The sequence below is a fragment of the Rhineura floridana genome, chromosome 3 (assembly GCF_030035675.1).
Source record: "Rhineura floridana isolate rRhiFlo1 chromosome 3, rRhiFlo1.hap2, whole genome shotgun sequence".
Taxonomy (NCBI): domain Eukaryota; kingdom Metazoa; phylum Chordata; class Lepidosauria; order Squamata; family Rhineuridae; genus Rhineura; species Rhineura floridana.
The window spans coordinates 212,788,175-212,815,951 of record NC_084482.1 but is presented as its reverse complement, the minus strand read 5'-3'; the positions used below and the strand labels follow the sequence as shown (position 1 = coordinate 212,815,951).

The 27,777-nt window shown below is 46.4% G+C and overlaps 2 protein-coding genes across 2 annotated transcripts in view; one reads left to right on the top strand and one right to left on the bottom strand.

Annotated features, from left to right (window-relative positions):
- LOC133378952 (antigen peptide transporter 2-like) overlaps nucleotides 1-1,790 on the top strand; it is a 99,893-nt gene extending 98,103 nt beyond the window's left edge. The window contains exons 3-4 of the mRNA XM_061613563.1: nucleotides 1,095-1,231; nucleotides 1,785-1,790. Of these exons, the coding sequence (XP_061469547.1) occupies nucleotides 1,095-1,231; nucleotides 1,785-1,790 (143 nt within the window). The remainder of the gene's footprint in view (nucleotides 1-1,094; nucleotides 1,232-1,784) is intronic.
- LOC133381503 (class I histocompatibility antigen, F10 alpha chain-like) lies at nucleotides 128-23,839 on the bottom strand. Its single transcript, XM_061620667.1, has 8 exons — nucleotides 23,682-23,839; nucleotides 16,397-16,672; nucleotides 12,599-12,874; nucleotides 6,645-6,929; nucleotides 5,989-6,072; nucleotides 5,418-5,450; nucleotides 3,530-3,562; nucleotides 128-2,623 (listed from the first exon to the last, which is right to left on the bottom strand). Exons 1-7 carry the CDS (start codon nucleotides 23,794-23,796, stop codon nucleotides 3,552-3,554), a joined length of 1,080 nt encoding a protein of 359 aa, XP_061476651.1. The 5' UTR covers nucleotides 23,797-23,839; the 3' UTR covers nucleotides 128-2,623; nucleotides 3,530-3,551.
- Nucleotides 23,840-27,777: the final 3,938 nt, after the last annotated feature.

The window sequence follows — 27,777 nt, the reverse complement described above, 5'->3', positions numbered from 1 at the left end:
ACCTTGAGTTCCTTGGAGGAAAAAATGAAATGGATGGGATATAAATCTATTTTAAAATAAATGTTTTTTTCTTTAAAAAAAATGCATATTCACACCTTATGTTATAATAAAATATGTATTTTATTCTTTACTATTATTAAAATACGCCCAAATTTGAAAGAGTTTGACATGGTTCATAGATAGTCGGTGCAGAAGGATCATCAGTGGCCATTTTGGAAAATGGCTTCCACAGACTTAGGCCAACCTGACCATGATTTGAGCAAAACAGAATCCCCCCCCCCAATTTCAACATGGAAATTGCTGTCAGTAATGACTTTCCTCAGGAAGTCTGTGACAAGGACAGGACCACTAGGGGAACCTGTGGCCTGACCCACACAGGGCTTTTCTTGTTGCTCACAGGAGCTCTGTTTCCCTGACATTATTTACTCATAGATAACATATATGCTTTCTTTCGGGGTGAAATTTTCCCAGGGCAACTCATATCAAAACCATAGTACATCACTTATTAATGAAACCATGACCTAAACCAAAAATATGATGACATTAGAACAGCTGCAGTTAAAACAATACAGAGCACTTGAAGCAGTTCTTTTTCTTTCAATGTCAGGGTCCATTTAAAAGCCAGTAGAGGAGGGAGCTGCATGTATCTCCCTAGAAATGGAATTCCTCAAGCATGGGGCCACTACCAAAAAGGTCCATCATCTCTCATGCCCACCAGTGAAATTGATCTTGGGGGTATCTGAGGCTGATCTCAAGGTCCAAGCAGGTTTGTGACAATGCGGGAATCAGGCACAAAAGAGGGCAGGGTTTGAAATGCATCCTCCAGGGCTTCTGGCTGCCCTGCTTGTGACTCTTCCTCAGGAAGGAACCAGGAGTCCTACTGTCAACTCCCATTTTCATTGCCCCCTTCCCAGCTCCCTCCATTCCATAGAATGAACAGAGAAGTTTGAGACCCTCCTTTACCTGCGAATCCCCTTCCTTAACGTTCAGCTGGTATGCCCACCACCACCACCCCTGCTGCTCTGGAAACAAGGCTTTAGGATGCCGGCTTTTCCCTTCCTCCTCCTCTTTTTCATTTTCCTGCCTCCCTGCAGACGGTGGAGAAAAGGGAGGACAGCTCTCCGTCAGGCAGAAGCAGCCCCTGGCCATCCTCCAGGCCCTGATTCACGACCCAAAGGTCTTGGTGCTGGATGAGGCCACGAGCGCCCTGGACGTGGAGAGCAAAGCTGCCGTGAGTGCAGGATGGGGTGGGGTGGGTGGGCAGGGCTAGGTGCTGTGACGAGGGTCACCCAGTGGTGCGTCGCCTTGGAGTTTATGGTCACAAATCCTGTAATATCATCACAGGTTGGTTGTTGTATGTGATGTGCTTGAGGGCACGTAGCTGGCGCCAAATATTTATTTATTTATTTATTTTATTGCATTTATACCCCGCCTTTCTTTTCATGATAGAAATCCAAGGCGGCTTACATTTGGTTCCCAGGCAGTCTCCCATCCAGGCACTGACCAGACCTGACCCTGCTTAGCTTCAGCAGGGAGCTGGCCTCATGTGCCTTCAGACCACAGCCTCCTTGGTGGCATATAGAGCAAATCAGAGAACAATATCCCATGGGGAGGGAGGCTTGTTCCCTTGGCTGGGGTGACAAAGCTCTGTGAGCACATTCTAAGTCAGTGTTTTAACCATGCAGCTAGGAATTCTTTCATATCATCTCCTTCCTCCCCCTTGCTAATCTCACGGACATGCAAATTCTGTCTACGGGCCTGATCCTCAATCTCTTCCACCTTAGTCTTGAGTAAATCATTGTCTTGCTTTAGTCGCTTAAGTGTTTTGCTACAGGCCATACTTAAATCAAAGGCTGCTGTTGCTGTATCTGCAACTCCGTCTACACGTTTACTAACCTCATCCAGTTTAGCTTCTAGAGGTTGCATAAGTTCTTTCCAAGTATCCGTGAGGACCATTTGCTAGGGGGCCAATTGTAGGCCGAATTCCTCCTGGAGGTTTACACCGTCACTAGTCAAAGTGGGGCCTGCAGACGCCATCTGAGAAGGCGGCAACCGAGGAGCCGCCATTTTATTTCCCACCAACGGCTGCTGCTGAGTGTCTCTGTTGCCCCACTCGCGTGGGCAGAAAAAAGCTGGTAGGCTCCCATTTTTGGTTTTCTTGTGTCCAGTAAGCATTCCCCCAGTGTGGGGAAGAGAGGAACCGTGGATATGATCCCGAAAAAAGGCCAGTGGGGAGGCCCTCCATCTGCCCTAATGCGGAGCTCTCTCAGAAAGCGGCCATTAACATTGCGTCTTGGCCACACCCCCTAGTCTTTGTTTTCTTAAGAGCTCTCTCTTATGCAACTCTATGCGCAGATGATCAATTAACTGATTTCAACTCACAATATTAACATTGATTTAAGATTTCTTTCATCAGGTGAAAGTCCTACAATTATTTCTTCAGGTGCACATGTGCCCTAGGGGGCGGCAGTCCTGGTAGAAAGCAAATCCCATCAAGCCAAGTTCTCTTGCAATCAGAAATGATCCAAAGACAGAAGAAATTCCTGAAGGTTTCAGAATATGGATGGATGCCTCTTCCACTGGAAGCCCCACTGTCTGAGTTGTGCTCACATTGTTGGTCATACTGCAGAGAGAGAGAGAAACAGGGAGGTTGTTTGCATGCCAAGATGGTGAACCTGCAAGATTCCAGATCCAGAAAGAGGCTGGGAGGGAGGGGGTGGTCTCAGCACCTCTCAGCTCAGGTGAAGAAGCGAAGGGTGCAGCCCCAGGAGAGGGAGATGGCAGGGAGGGAAACACTGGAGGGAGACTTGCTATAATTGATCCAATTGTGCACTTTTCAGATTTGCAGGGTGGGAGAACGTCCTTGCAATTTTGCGAGAACAGGCACCACCCCACACATACACCCAACCCCAATTACATTGTCACCAGAGGTAAGTTAAGGGATGCATTACAGAAAACCCCACAGAATCTAGGTCCTGCTGAAGGATCAGGGGAGGGCGAGGATTTGAAACAGTATACAAGGAAGTGAGGGAATAATTCCAGGGCTTGAGTTTCAGCTGTTTTGTCCCAGTCTGTAGCTGTGCTGGAATTGTAGTTTTAAATGACTTTACAGATTTTTTTAAAGGGGTTCAAGATGTTTGGTTTCTAAGATATTGTATAGATGTTTTTAGTGTTTTATCACTTGTCTGCTGCCCTGGGCTCCTTTTGGGAAGAAGAGCAAGACAGAAATTTAATAAGTAACAAAATGTACTTGTGGCTGTAGCACAATCAAATCAGCCAATCAAACCCTGGCAGAAGCTGCAGCCGCTGCCTGGCTGATCCACCACCAGATCCTTGAGAGGGGAAGGGGCAACACTGCTTTGTAGGACCTGCCTTTCTCCACTGGAACTCTGAACTGGGCAGGCAGAGAACGTCTGGGAGGCATTAGAGGAGACTCTCTACAGTGAAGTTGGGAAGATCTCTGTTCTTGAGCGTCCTCAGTGAGAGGCAGAACTCCCCCTGCCCCGTGGGATGGGATTCCCGCACTTACCCTTGCTGGAGTTGTCGGACCCTCAGTCACTTGCTGGAAAGGGGGAAAAGGAGATCAGCAGAAGGGAGGGGGGTATATTTACCACCTCTCTCTCTCTCAGACACACCAGGCCCTTTTGTGGACAGCTGAGCACAACTGCTTTAATTTCAGACTAAACACACCACAAAAACTTATACAAGCAACAACGATAAATGTTTAAATCAACACAGAGAAAGGGCCAGGGGTCCCGTTAATGGGAATTGCTCCCAGGTAAGAGTGGGCAGCAGAGGGGGCTGACTTGTGGCCCTCCGGATGTGGTTGGGCCCCATTTCCCACCAGACCAAGCCAGCAAAGTCAAGAGTTGGGGAAGATGGGAACTGGAGTACAACATAACTTGGAAGGCCACAGGTTCCCCACCCCTGGTAAACAGGGAAAGATGTATTGTTTGTTCAGCTACACCTGCTCAGGCTTAGCTGTAGGCACAGCAGAGCAGGAAATGGTGTGTGTGGCTTTTCCAGAGCAGGAGTGAGGATGTCTCCTACCAGACTACAGACCTTATCCAGGGGCAGGCCATTGGTCCATCCAGCCCACTAGCGTCTATGGCAGGGTGGCCAACCTGTGGCCCTCCAGATGTTGCTGAACTACAACAGCCACCCCTCATCCCTGACTACAGAGCACGTGGGCTGCTGGGGCGATGGGGATTGGGAGTCCAGTCTCACTCCGAGGGCCACAGATGTCCCCCAGCCCTGGGCTATGGAAAGGGCTCTGCAGAGTCTCAGTCGGGGCCCTTCCCTTCCCCTGTGATGGACACACTGGGGCTGGAATCTGGGAACTTCTGCCTGCAAAGAGAGCACAGGACACTCGTCTAGCCTTGAGGATGAAAAGGCGGAGGTGAAGTGGACCCTGAAGTGCAGGGGCAATAGCACAGCTCCAGGGACTTTTCTCTGGGCAGGAGTGATGACGTCCTCTGCCAGGACACCAGGGTAAGTGGCAAACCCCCTTCCTCTGACCACTTGAGACTGTCAAGTTTTACTGTTGTGCTTGTGACAGATTAGCATAGAGGAAGTCGAGAATCAGGAAAATTGCCAAGCAGAGGCTAGGTCCTGCTTTCCTTTTCTCTGATGGGGGTCCTCCTTTATGCCAGCAGTTTCAATGGTAACATTTCTGTGCAAAGTTGTTTGCATTTCTAATTAAAAAGCTAAAGCTTGGAAACAGCTGGCTGGGGATCTTTTCTTAAAGAGATGGGCGTGTTTTACAAGTTGAACCTCGTACAGTCAGAAGTAAGCACCGTTCAGTTCAGTGCAGCTTATTCTCAGGTAACCTATACAGAGGATTGCAGTCATACCCACTTATTTATTAATATACTGCCTGATATGCATGCATCTCAAGACTGTTTACAATCAATATAATTAAAACGCAATACAAATACAAGTAAACAATCAACAGTGAATAAACAAAATTAATTTCCCCACCCCTTGGAAACAAGCAGCGTATCTATAAATGGTTCCAGGCTGAGTGATAGCAGGGCAGGCTTCCCCAACCTGTTGCCCTCCAGACATTTGAGGCGGCAGTTCCAGGTATGTGGGGCACCTGGAGTTCTATTTTCATTGCTTCCAGTGAAGGACAGCCGCAGGATTACTGTTAATTGCCCCTTAAATGACCTCTCTCTTAATTGCCTGTTAATGTCAGCTGCTTTTCCTGGATCATGGGAGGGTTTACTTACGCTCTCCCTCCCCCCTTTTAGATATTTATTTTTTCTTTCCACTTTTATAGTGACAAGAGCGCTTTTTCATCTCTGGCTTGGACACAGACACCACCCCAATAAACTAATCCTCTTTTTTCCTTCGTTCCCACCCCAGGCCTGCCCGTATTGGGAGAAATAACATGCAGAGAAAAAGATCTCACTCACTTGGCGCTTCTCTGTATCCTGCTTGCCATTTTCCTAAAGACACAGAACCAGAGAGTTAGAACTGAAAGGGATCCCACAGAGATCAGCCAGCCTCACCCTCTGCGGTCAGGAAGGACCCCCGGCAGATGCTTCTCCTGTCCAGTTCCTAACAGCCTCAGGGAAGGAAGTCCGACAGGCCCTCCAGGAAATTGGCAGTCACGGAGAGTAGGAAGACTTTCCAAGGATCACCCCACCACCAGATTTCCTCCATCGTAACCCCTATTGCCTCTGATCCCTCCTTCTGGAACAACGCTGGAGGACAACTCAGGTCAGCACCAGGAGAAGCATTTTTAGAGGGTCGGGGTGGCTCTATTTTGATTCTTAGAATTCAACGTACTTTGAGGGAATACAACCGGGATGCTACTTGCCAGCTAGAGAGAGGAGTCAGGCTGACTTGGGATATAATTTCATACTCATAATGAATGCTGGCAGAAGGGGAACGCCAGAGCAGTACAGCCCAGAAGGAACAGCCTTTCTAACAGCCAAATGACCTCCACCTCCACCCCCCAAAATACACTCACAGTTCACTTACTGTACAACACAATCCCAGCAATCGCAGCTGCTATCAGCAGGATGGCCCCCAGAACGCACCCAAGAATGAGTGCGATGTTGGATGCTAAAGCCGAATTGGGAAAAGAGGAAAACAATTTAAGGAAAAACCAAAGCAATATTTTCCTGTTATGGGTCCATAGTGACAAAGCACTTCGAACTCATGAAATTCAGAGAGGTTCGGGGGGGGGGGGTATGCACTAATGGCCCGCGCGTCTTTCAATATTTCCATGAGTCCCTTTAGAACTAGAATGGGAAGGGGGGGGTCTGTTCTCGCAAGGGATTGCCATAATGTGTGCTGACACATGACACTTTGAATAAGTAAAATATTTACAAACATTCCATGACATTGCAGCTATCCAGGCTTACAGGGGAAAAGATGGCAGCCAGTTTCTGCCTGTGACATATAATTTCAGTTTACGGCCTACAAGACAGTAGGTACTTCACAAAAAAGGCGGCACCTCTGTTAAAAATGAGAACATCCAAATCATTTGCTTTCCACCCCGTCAGACAAACAAGAGAATCCAACTGGGGCACGTTGATATAAGGTATGATGCTCAAGGGAGGGGAGGTCACTGGATTTGGCCCTCCTTCTAGTCTCACCTCCCAGAATCCACCCCTTCCCCCGCTGTCTCTCACCAGGTTCCTCCCAGGCCACCTCCAGAGGCTCCTGTAGGCTGTCATGCTCCACGTGGCACCGGTAGCAGTCCCTGTCCTTTGGGTTGATCTTGATGCCAACCAAGGCGTGGTAGGTCCCATCCGAGTTGGGGGCAACAACTCCCCGGAAGGTGCCCTCCTCCCAGACCTCCCCATCCTTCCTCCAGTTGGCGTCGATCTCCCTGGGGTAGAAGCCGTGGGCTTGGCAGATGAGGGTCTCCATGCCATCTGAGTGAGCCTGGCGTGTCACCTTCACCACTGGTGGCTCTGCCACAAAAAAGTGTTGCGCTGTGTGTAGTTGTGTTGCTTAATTTCGTTTAAAAGCAGCACCACAGCAGCAGAGAGTAACAGCAGATGTTGAAATGCGAGTGTGCCAGCGTGTGAGTGCGTTTGCCTAAGAAAGCAGCCTTTTACCCTGCATCAGCATCACTGAGACTGGAGACTCAGTAAAATAAGAAAAGCTACTTTATTTATAGAAATACATAGTGGATAGAAAGGCAAACCTAGTTCTAACTAACTAGCTAAGTTGGAGGCATAACTCCCAGGTGTAGGAGTCAGCCCCATGCTCGGAGAGAGAGCAGAGACAAAGGGAGTCTCCTCTCTCCTGGTCAGCCGGAGAAAAATGGAATGGAAAAGGCAGAAGGAAGAGGGGCAGGTAAGCTTCCCTAAAGGCGTCACAGTCTAGCAACAGAAGGAAGTCAGTCAGAGCATCACAGGTAAAGGTAAACAAGCCTATCCATCTGGAGGACCCTAACTCTATCTTCCTTCTGGAGCACAAACAAAAGGACAAAACAGGAGTTGCTCTTGCCCCACTTCCAACAAAAAGGAACACTGACGTTAACACAGAGACATCCCCAGAGGCAGGCAAGGTGGATGTCGTACTTTTAAAGAGCAGAAAGAAGACCCCAGGTAGCCATCTAATCCTCCCTAGAGATCTAACTTCCTACACCTGCAGCATCCCTGTGAGATCTCTTTAAGAAAGCTCCAGGGAACATGATTCCTCACCCTCCCTTGGGAGAGTTGACTATGACAACTTGTGGTTCTAAGACTTTCCCAGAGAGCTGCCTCTGGGCTGAGGGGCAAATGTCGCCAGGTCCCCATGGCTGAACTTGTTCAGATCCCTCTAAGGGCTCTTCCACGCTGTTTTTTTTATTGCAGGTGTAGTCAGGGTGGGGCAAATGGGTGCATCGCCCCCTAGAGCTGTGCTTTGGCCACCCCTGCAGATTTTTTTTTTATTTAGGAAAACTGTCTTTTTGTTACATGACAGGATAATGAAAGCCTCCATTTAAAGAATGACAGCTTGTTTTAAGAACAGGAAGAGTGTAAGAATAGGACCCTCTGAGAAATTCAGTGAATAAGGCAGAGTGAAGTGACAGCACAACAAAACCTCGTCCGGAAGAGGCCCCAAAATTCTGCTCACTCAAGACTTTCCCTGACTGAGAGGGGAGTTTTCATGATCACAATCACCCTACAGATACTTAAGTGATATTGTATACAGTAGGGCTCCGCTTACCGGTGTTCCGTTTTCCGGCGTTCCGCTGATGCGGCAGCTTTCAATGAGGGGAAATACCCCGTTTTAAGGCCAGTTTTGCGCCTTTGCGCCATTTTGCAACGTTTTTGCGTCATTTTCGCATGACATGCCCCATTATCTTCAATGGGTTCCGCTTTACGGCGATTTCCGCTTTACGGCAGCAGTCCAGAACGGAACCTGCCATATAAGCGGGGCCTGCCTGTAGTAACATTTATTTATTTATTTATTTATTTAATTTGTATCCTGCCCTTCCTCCCAGCAGGAGCCCAGGACAGCAAACAAAGTGCTAAAAACACTTTAAAACATCATAAAAACAGATCTTAAAATACATTAAAACAAAGCAACGTTAAAAACATTTTTAAAAAACAACTTTTAAAAAAAGGTTTAAAACATTATTAAAAAAACATATTCAGTAATTTTGACACAGATGCAGCCTGGGATAGGTCTCAACCTAAAAATGAAAGAGGAAAGTCTTCAAAAGGTGCTGAAAAGATAGCAGAGGTGGCGCCTGTCTAATATTTAAGGGGAGGAAATTCCACTAGGGTAGGTGCCACCACACTAAAGGTCCATTTCCTATATTGTGCAGAACAAACCTCCTGATAAGATGGTATCCGCAGGAGCCCCTCACCTGCAGAGCGCAGTGATCAACTGGGTATATAAGGAATAAGACGGTCTTTCAGGTATCCTGGTCCCAAGCTGTATAGGGCTTTGTACACCAAAACTAGAACCTTGAACTTGGCCCAGTAGCAAATGGGCAGCCAGTGCAGTTCTTTCAGCAGCGGGGTGACATGTTGGCAATACCCTGCCCAAATGAGCAGTCTAGCCGCTGCATTTTGCACCAGCTGCAGCTTCCGCACCAACCTGGGCAGCCCCACATAGAGCGCATTACAGTAATCCAGCCTGGAGATTACCAGTACGTGGACAACAGTGGTCAGGCTACCCTGGTCCAGAAACGGCTGCAGCTGTCTCACCAGCCGAAGCTGGTAAAAGGCACTCCTAGCCACTGAGGTCTCCTGGGCCTCTAGCAACAAAGACGGATCCAGGAGCACCCCTATGCTATGGACCTGCTCTTTCAGAGGAAGTATGACCCCATCCAAAGCAGGCAACTGACCAATTATTCGAACTCAGGAACCACCACCCACAGCGCCTCCATCTTGCTAGGATTCAGACTCAGTTTATTGGCCCTCATCCAGCCCACCACTGAGTCCAGGCAGTGGTCCAGGGCTTGCACGGCCTCTCCTGATTCAGATGTTATGGAGAAACAGAACTGGGTTCATCAGCATACTGCTGACACCTCCCCCCAAAGCTCCTGATGACTGCTCCCAAGGGCTTCATATAGATGCTAAACAGCATGGGGGACAAGATGATACCCTGTAGCACCCCACAGCACAGCTGCCAGGGGGTCAAAAGGCAGTCACCAAATGCTATTCTCTGAGAACGACCCTGGAGATAGGATCGGAACCACTGTAAAACAATTCCTCCAACACCCAGCTCACCAAGTTGGCCCAGAAGGATACCAACGTCAATGGTATCAAAAGCAGTTCAGAGATCAGGTAAGAATAGCAGGGTCGCACTCCCCTTGTCCTTCTCCCGATAAAGGTCATCCATCAGGGCAACCAAGGCCGATTCAGTCCCATAACCAGGCCTGAACCCAGACTGGGATGGGTCAAGATAATCTGTTTCATCCAAGAGTGCTTGCAGTTGCTGCGCCACAACCCTCTCAATCACCTTCCCTAAGAAGGGGGTATTTGCAACTGGTCGGTAGTTGTCCTAAACCAATGGGTCCAGGGTGGGCTTTTTCAGGAGTGGTCGGATCACCGCCTCTTTCATGGTGGCTGGAACCACTCCCTCCCGCAATGATGCATTGACCACACTCTGGATCCATTCGGCAAGCTTTAATGAGCCAAGAAGGGCAAGGGTCGAGGGGACACGTTGCTGGCCACATCATTGCAAGCACCTTGTCCACATCATCAGGCCGCATTGACTGAAACCATTCCCAAGAAGTTACAGCAGAAGTTGTGAAGGGTTAAGTGATCCCTGAAGGGTTAAATATTAGACCTGTGGATTATGGGCTAGAGTTAGACTCCACCCCTTGGACTTTCCTTTGCTCTGCTTTTCAGATTCATTCAGTTGTGTCCCACCTTCTTTGCCTTCAATGAGATGATTTTGTTTATTCTGCAGTTATTATGATGATAGAGCAGGATTGAGTGCTTATTGTTGAAGGGTGAAATAAAGAAAAAGTGATCTGAAAAAACATCTACCTTATGTTACACTTTCCTCTTTCAAAGCACTTACTGTACTCACAAATCATAGAGGATACTTCTTCTTTTTCTTGAGTACGTGATAGCAAATGATGAAAACAACCCTAGAGGAATAGAAATGCTGCTGTGGCATGCTAGTTAGCTGGCTGGCTGTCCACCTAGACTGTAACTCATACCTAATTTCTAATTTTCCCAATATGTGCAGCTCAGCAGAAGGCCTTTTTAGGGTTTCTGGACAGAAAAATCATCCAAGCAACCAATAAAAAAAAATCCAGTTGCTTTCCAAAATTAGTTTCCAATCACTTAGTCTTTAATCTGGCAACCAGTTAAAAGGTTTTCCCTTGATTTTTCAGTAGGAAGGAAAAGACAAAGGTCTCTTTTTTTCAAGCTGAAAAGGTATATTGTGAGCCTACTGTTCAGAAAGCTTTCTTGCATGTCTATCAAGCATTTTTATAAGCTTATGAAAGGAAATGTATTCCACAGCAAATATTTTACAAAGGACTCAATCTCAGTTTCAACAAGAATGTTATATACAGTATATCGTTCTCAATATCACTCTCCCTAAATGAGTATGTTTGCATTGTAATATGCTCTTACTGTGTTTCTAAACTTTTTTTTTGTCTTGGTGTAGTCGTGATACAAGATTAAAACTGATTTTTTTGAGAAAACAAGCTCTTCTTGTGAAACAAAGACAAGTGCCAACCATTTAGTTCCTGGTGTTCATACCACATTTTTTGTTAACTTGGCCTTTACATAGCCCATTTGGCATGTTAGCATTCTGCATGGAGGAGGAGTGGGGGGAAGGTCACTGCTCCCCCTGGCCTGGCTCTCAAATCCTCTGCACCAGTGTGTGTGTGTGTGTGTGTGTGTGTGTGTGTGTGTGTGTGTGTGTGTGTGTGTGTGTGTGTGTGTGTGTGTGTGTGTGTGTGTGTGTGTGTGTGTGTGTGTGTGTGTGTGTGTGTGTGTGTGTGTGTGTGTGTGTGTGTGTGTGTGTGTGTGTGTGTGTGTGTGTGTGTGTGTGTGTGTGTGTGTGTGTGTGTGTGTGTGTGTGTGTGTGTGAGTGATTGTCTGGCGCTAGGCACTTCCCCCTCCAAAACGCCCCACCTAACAAGGCTGGCTGGCTACAGGTCTGGGAAGGGTTATAGGACAACAAAAGCAGGACAAACATCAAGCAGAATATTTGTGGCATAAAAAGATACAGGATTTCAGCTGGAAGTTACAGAATAGGCACGGATTGGAAATGAAGCAGTGTGACCACCCCAAGACTTGTACAGGTGCAGTAAACAGCATTGAAAGTGGGATCACATGTGACAGACATACACACGTGATAGCATCATGGCACAAAACATCAATAAAAAGGACGTCTGAAGGGGCCCTCAGTTGAAGGCCATGAACTGAATGCAGCTCAGAGTGATGCTGGTTTTTCCCTTCAGGGCAGGAAAATCTGCTGGACTTGCTGCTCTTTGCTCTCCCAAGACCTATCCTCCCTCAGTTCCTTCCACATTTCATGTTTTATGAAGTTTAATCTTCATTTTAATGAAGAAAGCAAACAGCCCCAGAACAGACGGTACCAGTTATACTCCGGCCTGTTCTAAAGGGCTCCCTTTAGGTAGAAGAAGCTGCCCACGTCGCCTCTCATTTCCACTGCAGAGCGGAGGCTACTTTGGAGTTGCATACAATTTCAGAGGGATGTGAAGCCATTAAAATAAAATAAAAAAGGTTATGGGGCAGGAAGGAGAATGATCTCATGCATGATCTCCCAAGGTGGGGGAGGGGGGAATGGACTGAACCACTTCAGCCTGAGGGTTGAGGGGGAACCCTGTTTTAAATGCTCCTCAACACTTAAAAAAAACCAGGCACCTTCCAGTAGAAAATATGAACGTAAGCTCTTTCTCTCCAGTATCCTTGGCTTTTATTTTGTTTTTTAAGGAAAGCTGGGTGAAAATTCATAAGTGCATCCTCCCCCCACCTCCAAAGGTGTCCTCTGAAGGGGCTGTTCCAGACTCTCATCAACTCCCCAGAGCCTGGAGCCGGCAGCTCAGTCTGGAGGCCGAAGGAGAGTCTGTGTGTGAATGTGTGAGACGGTGCGGGGTTGCAATGTGGGGGAAGGGCAACAACCCCTCCCTCAACCCCCTTCCCCTCACCTGTCCTCTGCAGAACCTCCTTCCCGTAGTGCAAGTATCTCTGCAGCCACTCAATGCATTCCTTCTCCAAGGAGGCCTTCCAGTACCGGGATCGAGCCCTGTCTCTATCCCACGACCTCTTGGTCACTTGGGCCCCTGCCTCGGCCGCCGTCCAGGTGAGGGTCTCCTTGTCGAGGCTGATGAAGTCCCTCCCGTCATAGCTGAACTGGAAATACCCTCCCCTGTGGTTCTGTGGGCCCACCTCGCAGCCGTACATGCACTGCAAGGAGTGAAACCCTGAAGGAGAAACAAGAGAGAGAGAGAGAGGCCCCAAAGGGATCAATGGGGCCTGGGGAGGGAGGGTGGGAGCAAGCGGAGGCTGCAGCCACGTCCAGCCCCCCAAACAAGGTCAGGGCAAAGACCTTTTTTTACCTCAGGCTCAGGGAAGAGGCAGGCACAGCCCAAGAACATGTCAGTCATGGAAAGATGGAAACAAACTGACAGCATCTCTTGTTATGAAAGTGCTAAAGACTCTTAAAACATGTTCAGCGATGACCTAACACTCAAATCCTGAGGCCACAAAGCCCCTCTTTATGTGCCCCCCTTTTCTCTCTCCCCCCTTGATCTGGCTGACACCCCTTAACCCTCACTCATGCTGTTCACTGGCCTCCCCCCTCCGAATAAATCCCAATGGACTCTCCCAACTGCTTCAGGGAGGCTCCTGCCAATCAAAGCAGCCCCTCACAAAAGCCCTGAGAGGGGCCGCCCCCCATTCCTTCCTTGCTGGGTCAGATCTCCTCTCCTAATGTGGTCATTTTCCACCTCCAGGGGCTTCTGCCTTCCTCCTCCTCTTCCTCCTCCATCCCACCCACCATCAAGGATCTGCTCCCTGCACAGCAGGTCGCCCAGGAGGAAGAAGAGGGAAGCCACAAGTGGGATCTGCCCCATTTCAAAATGGCCCCTGTGCTCTCATCAGCATTCAGGCTGCCCTCACCTAAGATGGCTCCCTGCCGCTCCCAGCACCTCCCTGAGGGTGCCACCACCAAACTTTCCAAAAAAAGAGCAAGCTACCTATTGCTCTTCTGCTGTGTCAGTGGCCATCAGGGGCAGGTGTCGTATTTTTGCTGACATGAATATGACTGGCCTGATTCTCTCCTTCCCGACCACAGCATTTTGAACCTTTTTTATTTTTAATGTTAACTGTTTTCTTTTTATATAGAGCTCTTCTCTGGTTTCAGTGTAAACACTTATTTTTAAAGAAATGGAAGAGAGGATAGGCGCTTAGTAGGGTTGCCAGGCTCAGGGCCTGAGAGTGATTCTGTATCTTTAAGAGAAGAGAAAATTCAGCCAAGTGCAGGTTTTCTTGCAACACTGTAATGGGAAAAACCACAAGGTGAAATTCTCCCTTCCGCCTGCACAACTTTTAAAGATACAGAAGACCTCTTGGTTGCCAGACTCAGACTGAGGCAACCCAGATTCAGTTCAAAACAGGCATCTGCAGCCAGTCTCAGGAAGGCTGACTAAAATTCTTCAGGTGTGTTCAGCGAGTGAAGGATGTAGCTGTCTAAATATACATAAACATAAGTAAACATGTGCCTATATTTACTTTGAACGGTGAAAATTAAATGCTGACATAAAGCCAAGTTCTTAGCTGACAGTGCAACGGGACCAATGGTGGGCTGTGGATGCTCTTGCCTGCCTGGCTGCGCCTGGACTCCTCCTCCCTCCACTCCAGTCTCTCACAGGACGAGCTCACGCACAGAGGAAGGTCGGGGTCCAAGGGTGTGTCTGTTCACCCACCAGGACTCAGCCCACATGTTCAAATAGGAAACAGTCAAGTGCTGATCAGTGGTGCTCTGAGGGCACTTGACTTCGCATGGCTAATAGTCTGTCATTGACAGCCTCCACGGATGCTCAGGGCAGCAGGCTTGGCCTGGCAAGAGGGAACGTAAGTGCATCCATGGGCAGCCTAAATTATTCTTCATGTCTCTCTCTCTCTCCCCCCCCCCCAGTCCTCAAGAAAAGGAGCAGCCACAGAAGCTGCCTAGGAATAGCCCCTCTCTCTCTACCTGGGCTCACAGTGGTGCAACTGGATGATTTTACACCTTGGACTTAACAGTCTTACGCCTCCCCTTCCTCCTTAGCCAGTCACGTGCATTAGTCCGTTGTGAAGCACACAATTAACATTTCTCTTCTTCTCTCACTCCCCCCTCCCCCAATTATTTTGCACTTTACCACTGCTTCTACATTTCTTGTTCCAGCCTGTTCCTTTTCCTTGTTTAGTTCTTAATAAAGATTAAATATATATAGGTCAGTTGGGTGTGGGTGCTTGATGGGTATTTAGACTCCCCTCATGCTGAGGCTGTTTTGGGGCACATCCTACAGCACATTTCAGAGTTGTTAAAAGTACCAGCGCATGGCTCTATACAAAAGTTAGGGGTCCTAACATTTTTTTCTTTTAATGTGCTGTACTGAAACATTGTTTGGTGTGATGGCCCAAAGACCTATTGACACTCCTACACTCCAAGAAGTGGGGGGAGAACATGGGCTGACTTTAAGCTCTGGGTAACTTGTAAGAGGAATCTTGGCAGAGGTAAGCATTACCCATTGGGAAGGGCTAAGGGAATGGGTAGCTGCTTCAGGGATCCCTATTTAATTGTGTAGTTTGAGCTCCAGCTTCCCCTTCTTTCTGGGACCTCTAGATTCTAGAGACAAAGAAGGAGAGTGGTGGCAGCAGTTAGTGGATAATTTGAGAAACACAGCAGGCCTACCTTAAAAGGCAGTTGTGCAAAGAAGAGAGTAGTAAGGAGCAGGGCTGCCGAGAGTGGCTTCGGGCCCTGGTGAAAAAACATTTTGGGCCCCCCAGCAAGGGGGCTGATAACTAACAGAAATTCGTATATCATTATTATTTTCTTTGAAATTCACCAATTTTACAATGGATGTCAAAAACAATAGACAAATAATGATACGAGAAAGACAAAAAACTATGCAACATAGTCGGGCCCCAGTAATTTGTACTGGCTCCCCCTCCCCCTCGTCGGCCCTGGTAAGGAGGCTACCTTGAGTCTCCCCTTCTGTCACATTCACCACTGGAAATGGCCTTGGGGTTAATTTAACTGAAGGCATTAAAGAACATTGGAAGAGCCCGGAAACTGGATCAGGCCAAAGCCCCTCTGATCCAGCATCCTGTTTTCACAGCGGCCAACCAGATGCCTCTTCTGGGAAGAGTGCAAAGGGGTGGGAATGATTTGGTGACTTCCGAAGGGATCAGATAATCAGCACCTGTATCTGGACAGGTGGCTTCTCCTGAAGGAGGAGGAACAGGCTGCTCCAGGACAAAATCCACTTTGAAAAAAGTTTGCTTGCCTGTCCAAAACAGGGTGCAGACCCACAGCAGGATCACCTCTCAAGGCTGGCTTGTCACTTGCCTCAGGGCCTCCCCCTGTCTACTTTTCCTTCCAAACAGAAAAGGAATTAGAAGCCTGGGAAGACCTGAGACCAGCCTGGCATGCAGAGAATGATATGCAATAGATACATTTCCTTGGCAGAGTTTGCATGTACAGAATGTGGTCCTGGGTGGCTTCCCCCACCCTTCTCATTCTCCCCCAAGACCCCTTTAGGATTCTGCTTTGGTATGAAAGGAAGGTGTTCCTAACCCACACTGCTCCTCTGACTGGAGTGGTGGTGGAGGGAGTTTCTGTCCTGGGTGAATTCCTCCACCCCCTTTTCCTTTCCTCCCAACAGCCCCCTCTCCCCATTTCCTGAACAGGGGAGGATGAATGTGGGGGGATAACCGTGCCTCCCACATCCTCCACTCACCTCCAGTCTGGTTGTAGTGATTCTGCAGAGTTACAAGGTTCCCTCTGAACACTGGCTCTTCGTTTTGCAAGATCTGGGTCTGCCGTTTCCCATAATCGGCTCTCTCCTTCTCCATCTCCTTCATCCAAGAGACTAATGGCAGCACTTTCTTTGTGTAGCTCTCATAGTGAGTAATGGGCTGGTCATCCACATACCCCACAACAGTGAACTGAGGAAGTCCCTGGTCAGGCTCTGATACAGCCGTTAAGAATACACGAAAGGAATGGGAGGAAGTGCCTGGAAAGGAAGAGAGAGAAAGCGGCAGTGTTTGGGGGGTCTGTAGCTGAGGGCAGTCAGCCTGACTCTGATCCCTGGAAAAGTTCTGGAGCAGATTATAAAGCAGTCAATTTTGATTTGTCAAGAAAAAATCCTGCCGCATTAATCTGATTTTTGATCGGGTAATCTCCCTGGTAGACTGTGGGAATGCTGTGGGCATAATATATCTCGAAAGCTTTTGACAAAGTGCCCCATGATATTCTGATTAGCAAGATAGCTAAATGTGGGCTGGATGGAACAAGTACCAGGTGGATCCACAGCTGGCTACAGAATCATACTCAAGGAGTGCTTGTCATAGTTTCTTCTCAAGGTAGGGGGAGGAAATGAGCAGGGTACTGCAGGGCTCAATCCTGGACCCAACGCTCTTCCACTTTTTATTAATGACTTGGATGAGGAGGTGCAGGGAATGCTTACCAAGTTTGTAAATGACACTAAATTGGGAGGGACAGCTAATACCATGGAAGACAAACAAAATTCAAAGTCATCTTGACAGGCTGGAGCACTGGGCTGACAACAACAGAATGAAATTTAACAGGGGTAAGTGTAAAGTTCTACACCTAGGAAAAACAAACCAGAGTTATAAGATGGGGGATACTTGGCTCAGCGATACTGCATGCAAGTAGGATCTTGAAATTGTTGTTTATCACTTCCAGTACTGATTAAAGTCTACCATGAAAACCCTATTCATAGGGTCGCCCATAAGTCAGAACAGACTTGAAGGCAGTCCATTTCATTTCTCTGTAATAGTGCTACTACTACTTCTTAATCAATATTATTATTTATTGTTAATTAGCTAATTTTTATCCTGCCTTATTTAAATTCATAAAAGTCACTAGACAGCCTAACATCAATATAAAAAAATTTAAAACCCACAAAGCAACAGCTGATAAAAAAGTCTCAAGTAGCAGCCGAAAGCATAAGATTCACACAACACAGAGGACAAAAGCCTGCTGAAATAAAAGTTATTGGCAGATGCTGAAACATGGGCAAAGAGGGGGGGTCATAGAATAGTGGAGTTGGAAGAGGCCTATAAAGCCGTTGGGTCAAACGTCCTGCTCAAGGCAGGCATTCAACTTAAAGCATCCCCGATAGGTGGCTGTCCTGCTGCCTTTGGGATGTCTCCAGTGTTGGAGGGCCCACTACCTCCCTAAGCCATTGGTTCCGTTGCATTAGGAAGTTTTTCCTGATGTTCAGCCAATATCTGGGTACCTGTAGCGAGCCCATTATTCCGTATCCTGCACCCTGGGATGATCGAGAAGAGATCCCGGCCCTCCTCTGTGTGGCAACCTTTCATGTACTTGAAGGGTGCTATCCTATCTCCCCTCAGTCTTCTCTTCTCCAGGCTAAACATGCCCAGTTCTTTCAGTCTCTCCTCACAGGGCTTTGTTTCCAGTCCCCCAAACGTAACTAGACACGGTACTCAAGATGAGGCCTAACCAATGCCGAATAGAGGGGAATTAGTACTTCACGCAATTTGGAAACTATCCTTCTGTTAATGCAGCCTAATATAGCATTTGCCTTTTCTGCAGCCACATCGCACTGTTGGCTCATATTCTGCTTGTGACCAACAACAATCCCAAGATCCTTCTCACATGTCGCACTGCTGAGCCAAGTATCCCCCATCTTACAACTGTGCATTTGGTTTCTTTTTCCTAGGTGTAGAACATGGCCCTTATCCCTGTTAAATGATTAATTAGGAAGTTTTTATCCTGCTTTATTCAAATTCATAAAAATCACTAGACAGCCTAACATTAATATTTTAAAAAACCTCCACAGATGAACAGCTGAGAAAAAAGTCTCAAGCAGCAGCCAAAAGCATAAGATTCACACAACAGAGAAATGAATCTCCTGCAGCACAGAGTTCCACAGCCAAGCTCCCCTTGAGCATTCCTGCTCAACAGCACTACAGCCAGCCAGGGTGTGCGTGTCTCATCTCATCTAACTGATTCACAGCCAGAGACAGCAATCTCAGCATTTCCTTTTGAGGAGGCAGAGTCCTCACCAAGAGTGATGAAAATTCATACCTGGAAACATCATCAGAAAAAAATTGGGGGGGGGGAACAGAAGCAGCAAAGTATATTTCTAGGTGTGTGAAATATACTAGGTGGGGGGCAAGCTCCTTGCTTGGGGGGGCACTTGCCACCCCTGCCTTACATGCATTATTCCTTACAATAGCCCTGTAAGGTGGACAATTATTATTTCCATATAAAAGATACATGCATACATATAATTATATATATATACACGACCCACTAATGTCTCCAATCAAACAGGTTTTGCAGATATTTTCAAGTTTTTTTGTAATCGGAAACTGCATGAGTATGTATGTTCACACTGTAAGCAACAATGCCACAATCAGACCACTTCCCACTCTCTCAAAAATACACAGTGATCTGTCTGCAGGCTCTGTACATCCTACTTCATGTGCAGATTAGGATAACACAAGGCGGGATCCTCATTCCCACCAAGAGCCATAGGCAACTTCAACCTCAATTGTCAGAGCCCCACAGGAATAAGACAAATACTTCAGAAGGGATTCTGGGGAAGGGAGGAGGGCTTAGCAGCTATTCAGGCAACTTAGTGAACAATGAACCCTGGGAAGTATATCTTTGTTTTGCATTGGGCACCTTCAGGCTCCCCCGCTAGCATGCACACCTTAACATGGTGAGAGGGTATGTGACTAATGACGCAGCTGGGTCAAAGCCGAAAGGAAGCCCAGAGGCTGATGCGCACAGATGCGAAAGGAGTCCAGAATTGTATGACACACACAATAGGAACATGGAATGTGAGAAGCATGAACCAGGGAAAGTTAGAAATTTTCAAGCAAGAAATGGAAAATATCAACATTACAATACTTGGTGTGAGCGAACTAAAATGGATGGGAATGGGACATTTTCAATCAGGCAACTGAATAATATTTTATGCAGGAAATGAGAAACCAAGAAGAAATGGGGTTGCTTTAATAGTGAGAAGTGATGTAGCAAAAGCAATTAGGAGCTACAACGCAAGGTCTGAGCGAGTGATATCAATGAGATTAAATGGGAAACCTATTAACACAACCATCATCCAAGTCTACGCTCCAACGTCAAACACAGAAGAAGAGAAATTGGAGATATTTTACACAGAAGTACAGGAAGAAATTGATCACGCACCAAAACAAGATATGATGATAATCATGGGAGACTGGAATGCAAAAGTAGGGAACAGAGAAGAACCAGGAACTGTGGGGAAATGGGGCTTAGGAGACAGAAACGAAGCAGGAGAAAGACTTACTTATTTAATTCTGTGAAGCCAATAATTTGTTTCTTGCAAACACATTTTTTGAGCAACCAAAAATATGACTGTACACGTGGACATCACCAGATGGTAAATATAGGAATCAAATTGATTATACAGTTGGTAGCAGAAGATGGAGAAGTTCCATACTTTCTGCAAAAACAAGACCAGGAGCAGACTGCAGTAAAGATCATAAACTGGTCGTATTGAAAATCAGAGTAAAGCTAAAGAAGACCAACAAAGTAATCATAATGCCAAAATACAATTTAAATAACATCCCAGAAGAATATAAAGATCAAATAAGGAACAGGTTTGAGGCTCCAAACTTAGTTGACAGAGAACCAAAAGAACTATGGAGTCAAGTCAGAGACATTACCAGGGAAGAATGCAAAAAGACAATACCTCTAGTTAAAAAGAGAGAAAGACCTCAATGGATGACTGAAGAAACTCTTCAAATGGTTAAAGAGAGAAGGAAAGCAAAAGCAAAAGGGGATCGAAACACAGTCAGAACCCTAAATGCAACAATACAGCGACTAGTACGTAGGGACAAAGAGAACGATTACAATAGTTACTGTATAGAAATAGAAGAGGACAATAAAAAGGGAAGAACAAGAGCCCTATTCCAAAAGATTAGAGAAATGAAAGGGAAATTTAAACCACGAGTAGGGATGTTGAATAATCAACAGGGGAACACATTGACTGACCGAGATGAAATAAAAGGAAGATGGAAGCAATACACTGAAGAACTCTATAAAAGAGATGCCAGGATGACAGATTCATTCACAGAGGAACCGTATGATGAAGAACCAGAAATTTTAGAATGTGAGGTGAAAGCTGCTCTTAAAATACTTGGAAGAAACAAATCACCAGGAACAGATGGCATACCAATAGAGTTGCTACACGCTCCTGAGACTGAATCTGTCCAAATTTTGAGAAACATTTGTCAAGAAATATGGAAAACTAAACAATGGGCCACAGACTGGAAGAGTTCAATATACATCCCAATTCCAAAGAAAGGGGATCCCAGGGAATGCAGTAATTACTGAACTATTGCCTTAATATCCCATGCAAGTAAAATAGTGCTCAAGATTCTACAACAAAGGCTCTTACCATATATGGAGTGAGAAATGCCAGATGTCCAAGCTGGATTTAGAAAGGGAAGAGGTACCAGAGATCATATCGCAAACATACGTTGGATAATGGAACAGAGCAAGGAATTTCAGAAAATCGTCCTGTGCTTTATAATTACAGCAAAGCCTTTATCTCTGTAGATCATGGAAAACTATGGAATGCTTTAAAAGAAATGGGGGTGCCACAGCATCCGATTGTACTGATGTGCAACCTATACTCTGGGACAAGAGGCTACTGTAAGGACAGAATATGGAGAAACTGACTGGTTCCCCATCAGGAAGGGTGTGAGACAGGGGTGTATTTTATCACCCTATTTGTTTATACACAGAACATATCATACGGAAAGCAAGATTGGACCAAGAGGAAGGTGGTGTGAAAATTGGAGGGAGAAATATAAATAATTTAAGATATGCAGACGATACCATACTACTAGCAGAAACCAGTAATAATTTGAAATGAATGCTGATGAAAGTTAAAGAGGAAAGCACAAAAGCAGGACTACAGCTGAACGTCAAGAAGACTAAAGTAATGACAACAGAAGATTTATGTAACTTTTAAGTTGACAATGAGGACACTGAACTTGCCAAGGATTATCAATACCTCGGCACAGTCATTAACCAAAATGGAGACAATAGTCAAGAAATCAGAAGAAGGGTAGGACTGGGGACGGCACCTGTGAGAGAACTAGAAAAGGTCCTCAAATGCAAAGATGTATCACTGAACACTAAAGTCAGGATCATTCAGACCATGGTATTCCTGATCTCTATGAATGTATGTGAAAGTTGGACAGTGAAAAAAGCGGGTAAGAGAAAAATCAACTCATTTGAAATGTGGTGCTGGAGGAGAGCTTTGCACATACCATGGACTGCAAAAAAGACCAATAATTGGGTGTTAGAACAAATTAAACCAGAACTGTCACAGTAGCTAAAATGATGAAACTGAGGTGATCATACTTTGGACACATAATGAGAAGGCACCTGGTTGGCCACTGTGAGAACAGGATGCTGGACTAGATGGCCCACTGGCCTGATCCAGCAGGCTCTTCTTATGTTCTTATGACATGATTCACTAGAAAGGACAATAATGTTGGGAAAAACAGAAGGGAGTAGAAAAAGAGGAAGGCCAAACAAGAGATGGATTGATTCCATAAAGGAAGCCACAGACCTGAACTTACAAGATCTGAACAGGGTGGTTCCGGACAGGTGCTATTGGAGGTCGCTGATTCACAGGGTTGCCACAAGTTGTAATCGTCTTGAAGGCACATAACAACAAAGCACCGTTCTTTGTGCCTTAAGTCCTTGTATATCATGGGGAAAAACCTGAACGTGCTGCTGATTTTCTGCAGTATTTCAAACCTTAATTCTCTTCCAGTCAGATCTGGGGAAGTTTGAAAGGATAATTGATGCCCAGCAGAGCCAGTGTGGTGTAGTGGTTAGCATGTTGGACTATGACCTGGGAGACCAGGATTCAAATCCCCACACAGCCATGAAGCTCCCTGGGTGACCTTGGGCCAGTCACTGCCTCTCAGCCTCAGAGGAAGGCAATGGTAAATCCCCTCTGAATACCACTTACCATGAAAACCCTATTCATAGGGTCACCATAAGCTGGGATTGATGTGAAGGCAGTCCAAGTAGTAGTAAGCCTCAGGAGCTGAGCCTAGAGTCCAATCCACTGATGAGGAGGATACAGGAAGAGAGCGAGGCAAGGGGGTGGAGGGGTGAGGTTCAAGGGGAAGTGTGTGTGTGTGTGGGGGAGGGTCCTCAAGGCCCCAGCGAAGGAGGCAGCCCGGCCCCTCTCTTTTTCCCCAAGAGCTCTCTGCCTTCCCTTCACTCTTTCTGCCATTATTCAAGGTGCATCTTGGGGTGTGCCAGGTGTGCAGAAAGCAGCAAATAAAGGGTGGAAGCAAAGCGACCCCCCCTCCCCATCCACGAAACCTGCTTTTCTAGGCGGCGTCAAAATCCTTTTTTGTGCGGGAGGTATTAGATCAGGAACAGGAAAAGGTGGCTTGGACCCACTTTTGGAAGGGAAAGGGAGGAGAAGAGGGGCGCCCTTATCCGAAGGGGCAACATAATTCAGGGAAAGGGAGAGAACTTCTCCCCCCCTTTTATATAGCCTCACCCTTCGATCCCAGACTCACTTTTGGGGGGCGGGGCAGCCCCGTATCCAGGGGGCTGAGGGGTAGCCCCCCTTTTTTTCAAAAAATAAGTAATTCTGTTTATTATCTTTTTTTCTGCCCCCACCCCCAATTTTTAGGCTGGCTACGAGGCTGGTCGCTGATTCATAAGGTCGCCACAAGTCGTAATCGACTTGAATGCACTTAACAACAACAACAACAAAGAGCCTGGGGCGGAGACGGGAGCTCAGGAGGAAGAGCCGGACTCCACATCAATATGGAGCATTTCCAGACGATGGGGACAGCCGGAGAGTGGGACGGAAGCAGATCGGAAAGGGGACTGAATTCCATTTCCCCCCAAAGTATATGCGCCGCAAACAGGGCCCCGCAATGGGCCGGCTGCAAATTCTGCTCCCCACCCGGGACATCGTCGCCCCCGAAGATACTCACCACAACACTGGTCCAGCAGGAAGGCAGCAGGCCCCAGCAGGAGCAAAACGGGCCACTGGAGGAGCCCCATCTGGCGTCGGACGACGCCCTCAAACTCACTGCGCGCTCGTCGCATGCAAGCCCTTACTGAGAAGCGGAGGAAGGACCACGCCTCTGGAATCCGGACCAAAAGCAGTAATTGGCCGAAAGGGCAATATTCCACCAATCGGAACACGGAGCGCCGATTCCGACAGCGGTTGCTGGGTACGCGTCGTGGTGGCACTCTAAGCGGAAGCTAGAAAATGGAAAGAGAAAGTTGGCGGCGCCTTTTGGGGAATCCCAGCTGACCGCCCAGAGAGCGAGATTCTCCCTCAGGTTGGGAGGGGGAAAGGAGTCAACACCGGAGCAGAAGGGGCGGGGTCAGGTGGAGCTTGGGGGGGGCGGAGGAGTCCAGCTGCATCGCGAAATATATGCAATGTTTTTCTCTTTGAGAGGCAGGCGGAGTCTCAGCGCTGCGAGCAAAGGGATTGTGTCGCACGCCGCGTCTAGCAGCGACTGCCAGTGGCGTAGCTGGGGGCGGGAGGGGCGATCCGCCCGGGCGGCACTTTTTGGGGGGCGGCACGTTTCATCGCGGGCGCTCCCTTCCGCACCGGGTGACACCACGAGAGGGGGTGACACCAGAGCCGCCCCTTGGCACCGGGAAGCGGGGCAGGCGCCTAACACATGCAAGGCGTGGGGGAAGAGCAGGGAAGAGCGCCGAGCTGGATCTCCCGCGGCCGCTGCCTCCCCTCCTGTTCAATCGCAGCTCCAAGCGAGGCTTTCCTTGAGAAGCACTTTTGAATTAGGCGCCAGAGCGTCCGTTGCTGAGGTAGTTGCTAAGGACGCTCTGGGCTCTCAGAAAGACGTCGCTGCTTCCTCCTTCCTGCATTCAGCACCGCCGGGGAAGGCGCTCCTTTTGAATCGCTTTGGTAAGAATTATTTTCTCTGGGTCCTTCCTTGTCACACATTTTTGCTTAAGAAAAGGAAGCTGTTTATTTCTCTCTGTGTGTTTTTCCTTCTCCAACCAGTAAAAAAGGCTGTTTATTCTCTCTCTCTGTTTTTTCTCTCCTCCAAGCCGGTAAAAAAGTTTATTTGCTTTGAATTACTCGATTACTGATAAAATATTTTATTGGGGGGGTTGCTTACTTCATCGTTGTCTTCCTAGTGTGTGATGTCTTGTTTTTAAGTCTGGAGATGCAGGTTTAGAATTGCTGTATGTGTGTGTTTTAAATGTAAGTTTGGAGCTGCAGGTTTAAAATGCGCGCTCTCTCTCTTTTTAATTATGTAAGTTTGGAACTGCTGGTTTTAAAATGTTCTGTGTATCTGTGTGTGTCTTCCTTGCATTTACGTTTGGAGGTGCAGGTTTAAAAATGTTGTCTGCAGGGTGTTGGGGGTATTCTATTTAAATTTAGAGCTACTGGTTTAAAAATGCTCTATGTGCATTTGTTTATTTGTATTTATGTTTGAAGCTGTAGGTTTAAATATTTATCTGTTTTTAATTCAACTTTATTTTGGTCCTATCCCCTTAGCTTTTGGGCCCACTCACTTGGCCCACAGAGGGTTGGATAGATAAGAATCTGGCCCTCAGGCTGAATAACGTGCCCCAACCCTGTTTTAGGGCATCATATATTAGTGAAAGGGGATGGATTGGCCAGCTTGAAAGGAATAGGAGCCCTTTCACATGTCAGTGCACACTTTCAAACAGTATAATGTAAGTCTTGGAATATAAGTATAATTTCCAAAATGAGAAGTGCTACTGATTGGGGTTTCCCAGTCATGTTTTCTCTCTCTCCCTGAGAATCTTCACATCTAATCCCAGGGGCATAAGGATGGTCATGGTAATTTAGTGATGTAATCCAAAGCACTGTTCATGTGCACAAGAGCTGAGCAAGTTTTTAAAGCATGTCTGGAATGGAACAACGTGTATTTGGTTGCTATAGGTTATAAAAATGAGACATTGGGATGATAGCAGAGAAGGGGAGCGTGGGTAGTGAAAAGTACTGGTGGTGTAATTGTGAATTAACTTTGCCCTCCAATGTGTGTTTTGGGTAGGAGCAGTGGGTCAGATCAAGTTTGTGGACACAGCTTTCTTCAGAGGATTGATGTATGCAGTGTATAGTACTTTAGTTTACATTTGCTTAAGATTGATTTGGTGGGTATTAGAAAAGAATAGGGAGTATTTTTAATGGGTACTAGGATAGAGTTTTTAGGACTAGGAAAAACAAATGGCCTAATAAAATATGGATAATACTTAAATCTACTGCTTATGTAAAGGACTGCTTTGGACTACTGAACCATTTGCACTGCATGATCAGTTGTTTCCTATATATCAAACTTCATGACCCAGCAAGGGATGGTGACAAACATTTTATGTTTTAATAAGCTGTCAATGTTGTGTTATTCTTAGCATGTCATCTGCTGTGTTGTGTGGGTTTCTATGACATGCGAACAAAAATACACACTGAAAAACATGAAAACGATTTTTAGGTCATTGCTGTGTGATTATGTGATAAATGTATATGCCTGATATGGCAATGGCTGAGAAAAGGGAATTGCTTAACAATATTAAATATGTCTCTCTCAAAGATGAAAATAATCTAATGGGTAGCGTAAAGCATTTCCTCCTTGTCAGGTTTTTTTATAAACCTTTTGTAATGAAGCTACTATTTTTTTTGTAATTAAACATTGCTTATTAGTCTTTTCAAAATCAGTCTTAGTGTATGATCAGTTTCCTCAAGGTTTGTCATCACTTTAACTTTTGCCACTTCCTCCAATATATCTGCTTCTTAGCTGGAAATTTTGCTTGTTGCTGATATACCGAATCTGTATTTGTTGAAGGTGTGCTTAGGGACCATAATAGCACGAGGTCAGCCGTTCTTATATGTTGACTCATCTGCTGTTGGAAGTTTTACAAACAAGGAATGGAGCTCTTAAAAGCAAACACACCGACCTATAGAAAACTAGCTGTATGTTCTAGTTTCACTGCAAATTAAGATGTTACTGTAACATCCTACAATATTTCTGATGCTTACCACTTGAAGTAAATGAACTTGTTTGACAGGAAACAGGAATCAAGATTCTGATTTAGATTTCAGTATATCATTCCTGTACTAAAAAATAGATTTGTATATACATCCCTTAGGATGTGACAATGCTAATCTGGTCTTATAGATCTCTTTAACTGCCACGACCCAATGCTGTTTGTGTGTGTGTGTTCTCCCTTTGGATATTGTGCTCAATTGATATCAATTTGGAGTTGCTTATTGCTTGTATATGCTGCAGTAGGTTTTGTGTAGCTTTCTGTAAAAATAGGCATCTAGTCATATGGTGTAGCAATTTATTTATTTATTTAATTAATTTGTATCCCACCCTTCCTCCCAGCAGGAGCCCAGGGCGGCAAACAAAGCACTAAAACACTTTAAGACATTATAAAAACAGCTCGTAAAATACGTTAAAACAAAACAGCATTAAAAACATTTTAAAAAACAACCTTAAAAAGGGTTAAAAACATTATTAAAAACATATTAAACAATTCTGTCACAGCTGCAGACTGAGATAGGTCTCAACTTAAAAGGCTTGTTGAAAGAGGAAAGTCTTCAAAAGTCACCGAAAAGATAGCAGAGATGGTGCCTGCCTAATATTCAAAGGGAGGGAATTCCACGGGGTAGGTGCCGCCACACTAAAGGTCCGTTTCCTACGTTGTGCAGAACGGACCTCCTCATAAGATGGTATTTGCAGGAGGCCCTCACCTGCAGAGCGCAGTGATCGACTGGGTATATAAGGGATAAGACGGTCTTTCAGGTATCCTGGTCCTGAGCTGTATAGTGCTTTGTACGCCAAAACTAGAACCTTGAACTTGGCCTGGTAGCAAATGGGCAGCCAGTGCAATTCTTTCAGCAGCAGGGTGACATGTTTGCGATACCCTGCTCCAGTGAGCAGTCTCGCCGCCACATTTTGCACCAGGTGCAGCTTCCAGACCAACCTCAAGGGCAGCCCCACATAGAGTGCATTAGAGTAATCCAGCCTAGAGGTTACCAGTACATGTACAACAGTGGTCAGGCTAAATTAGAGTGCTACC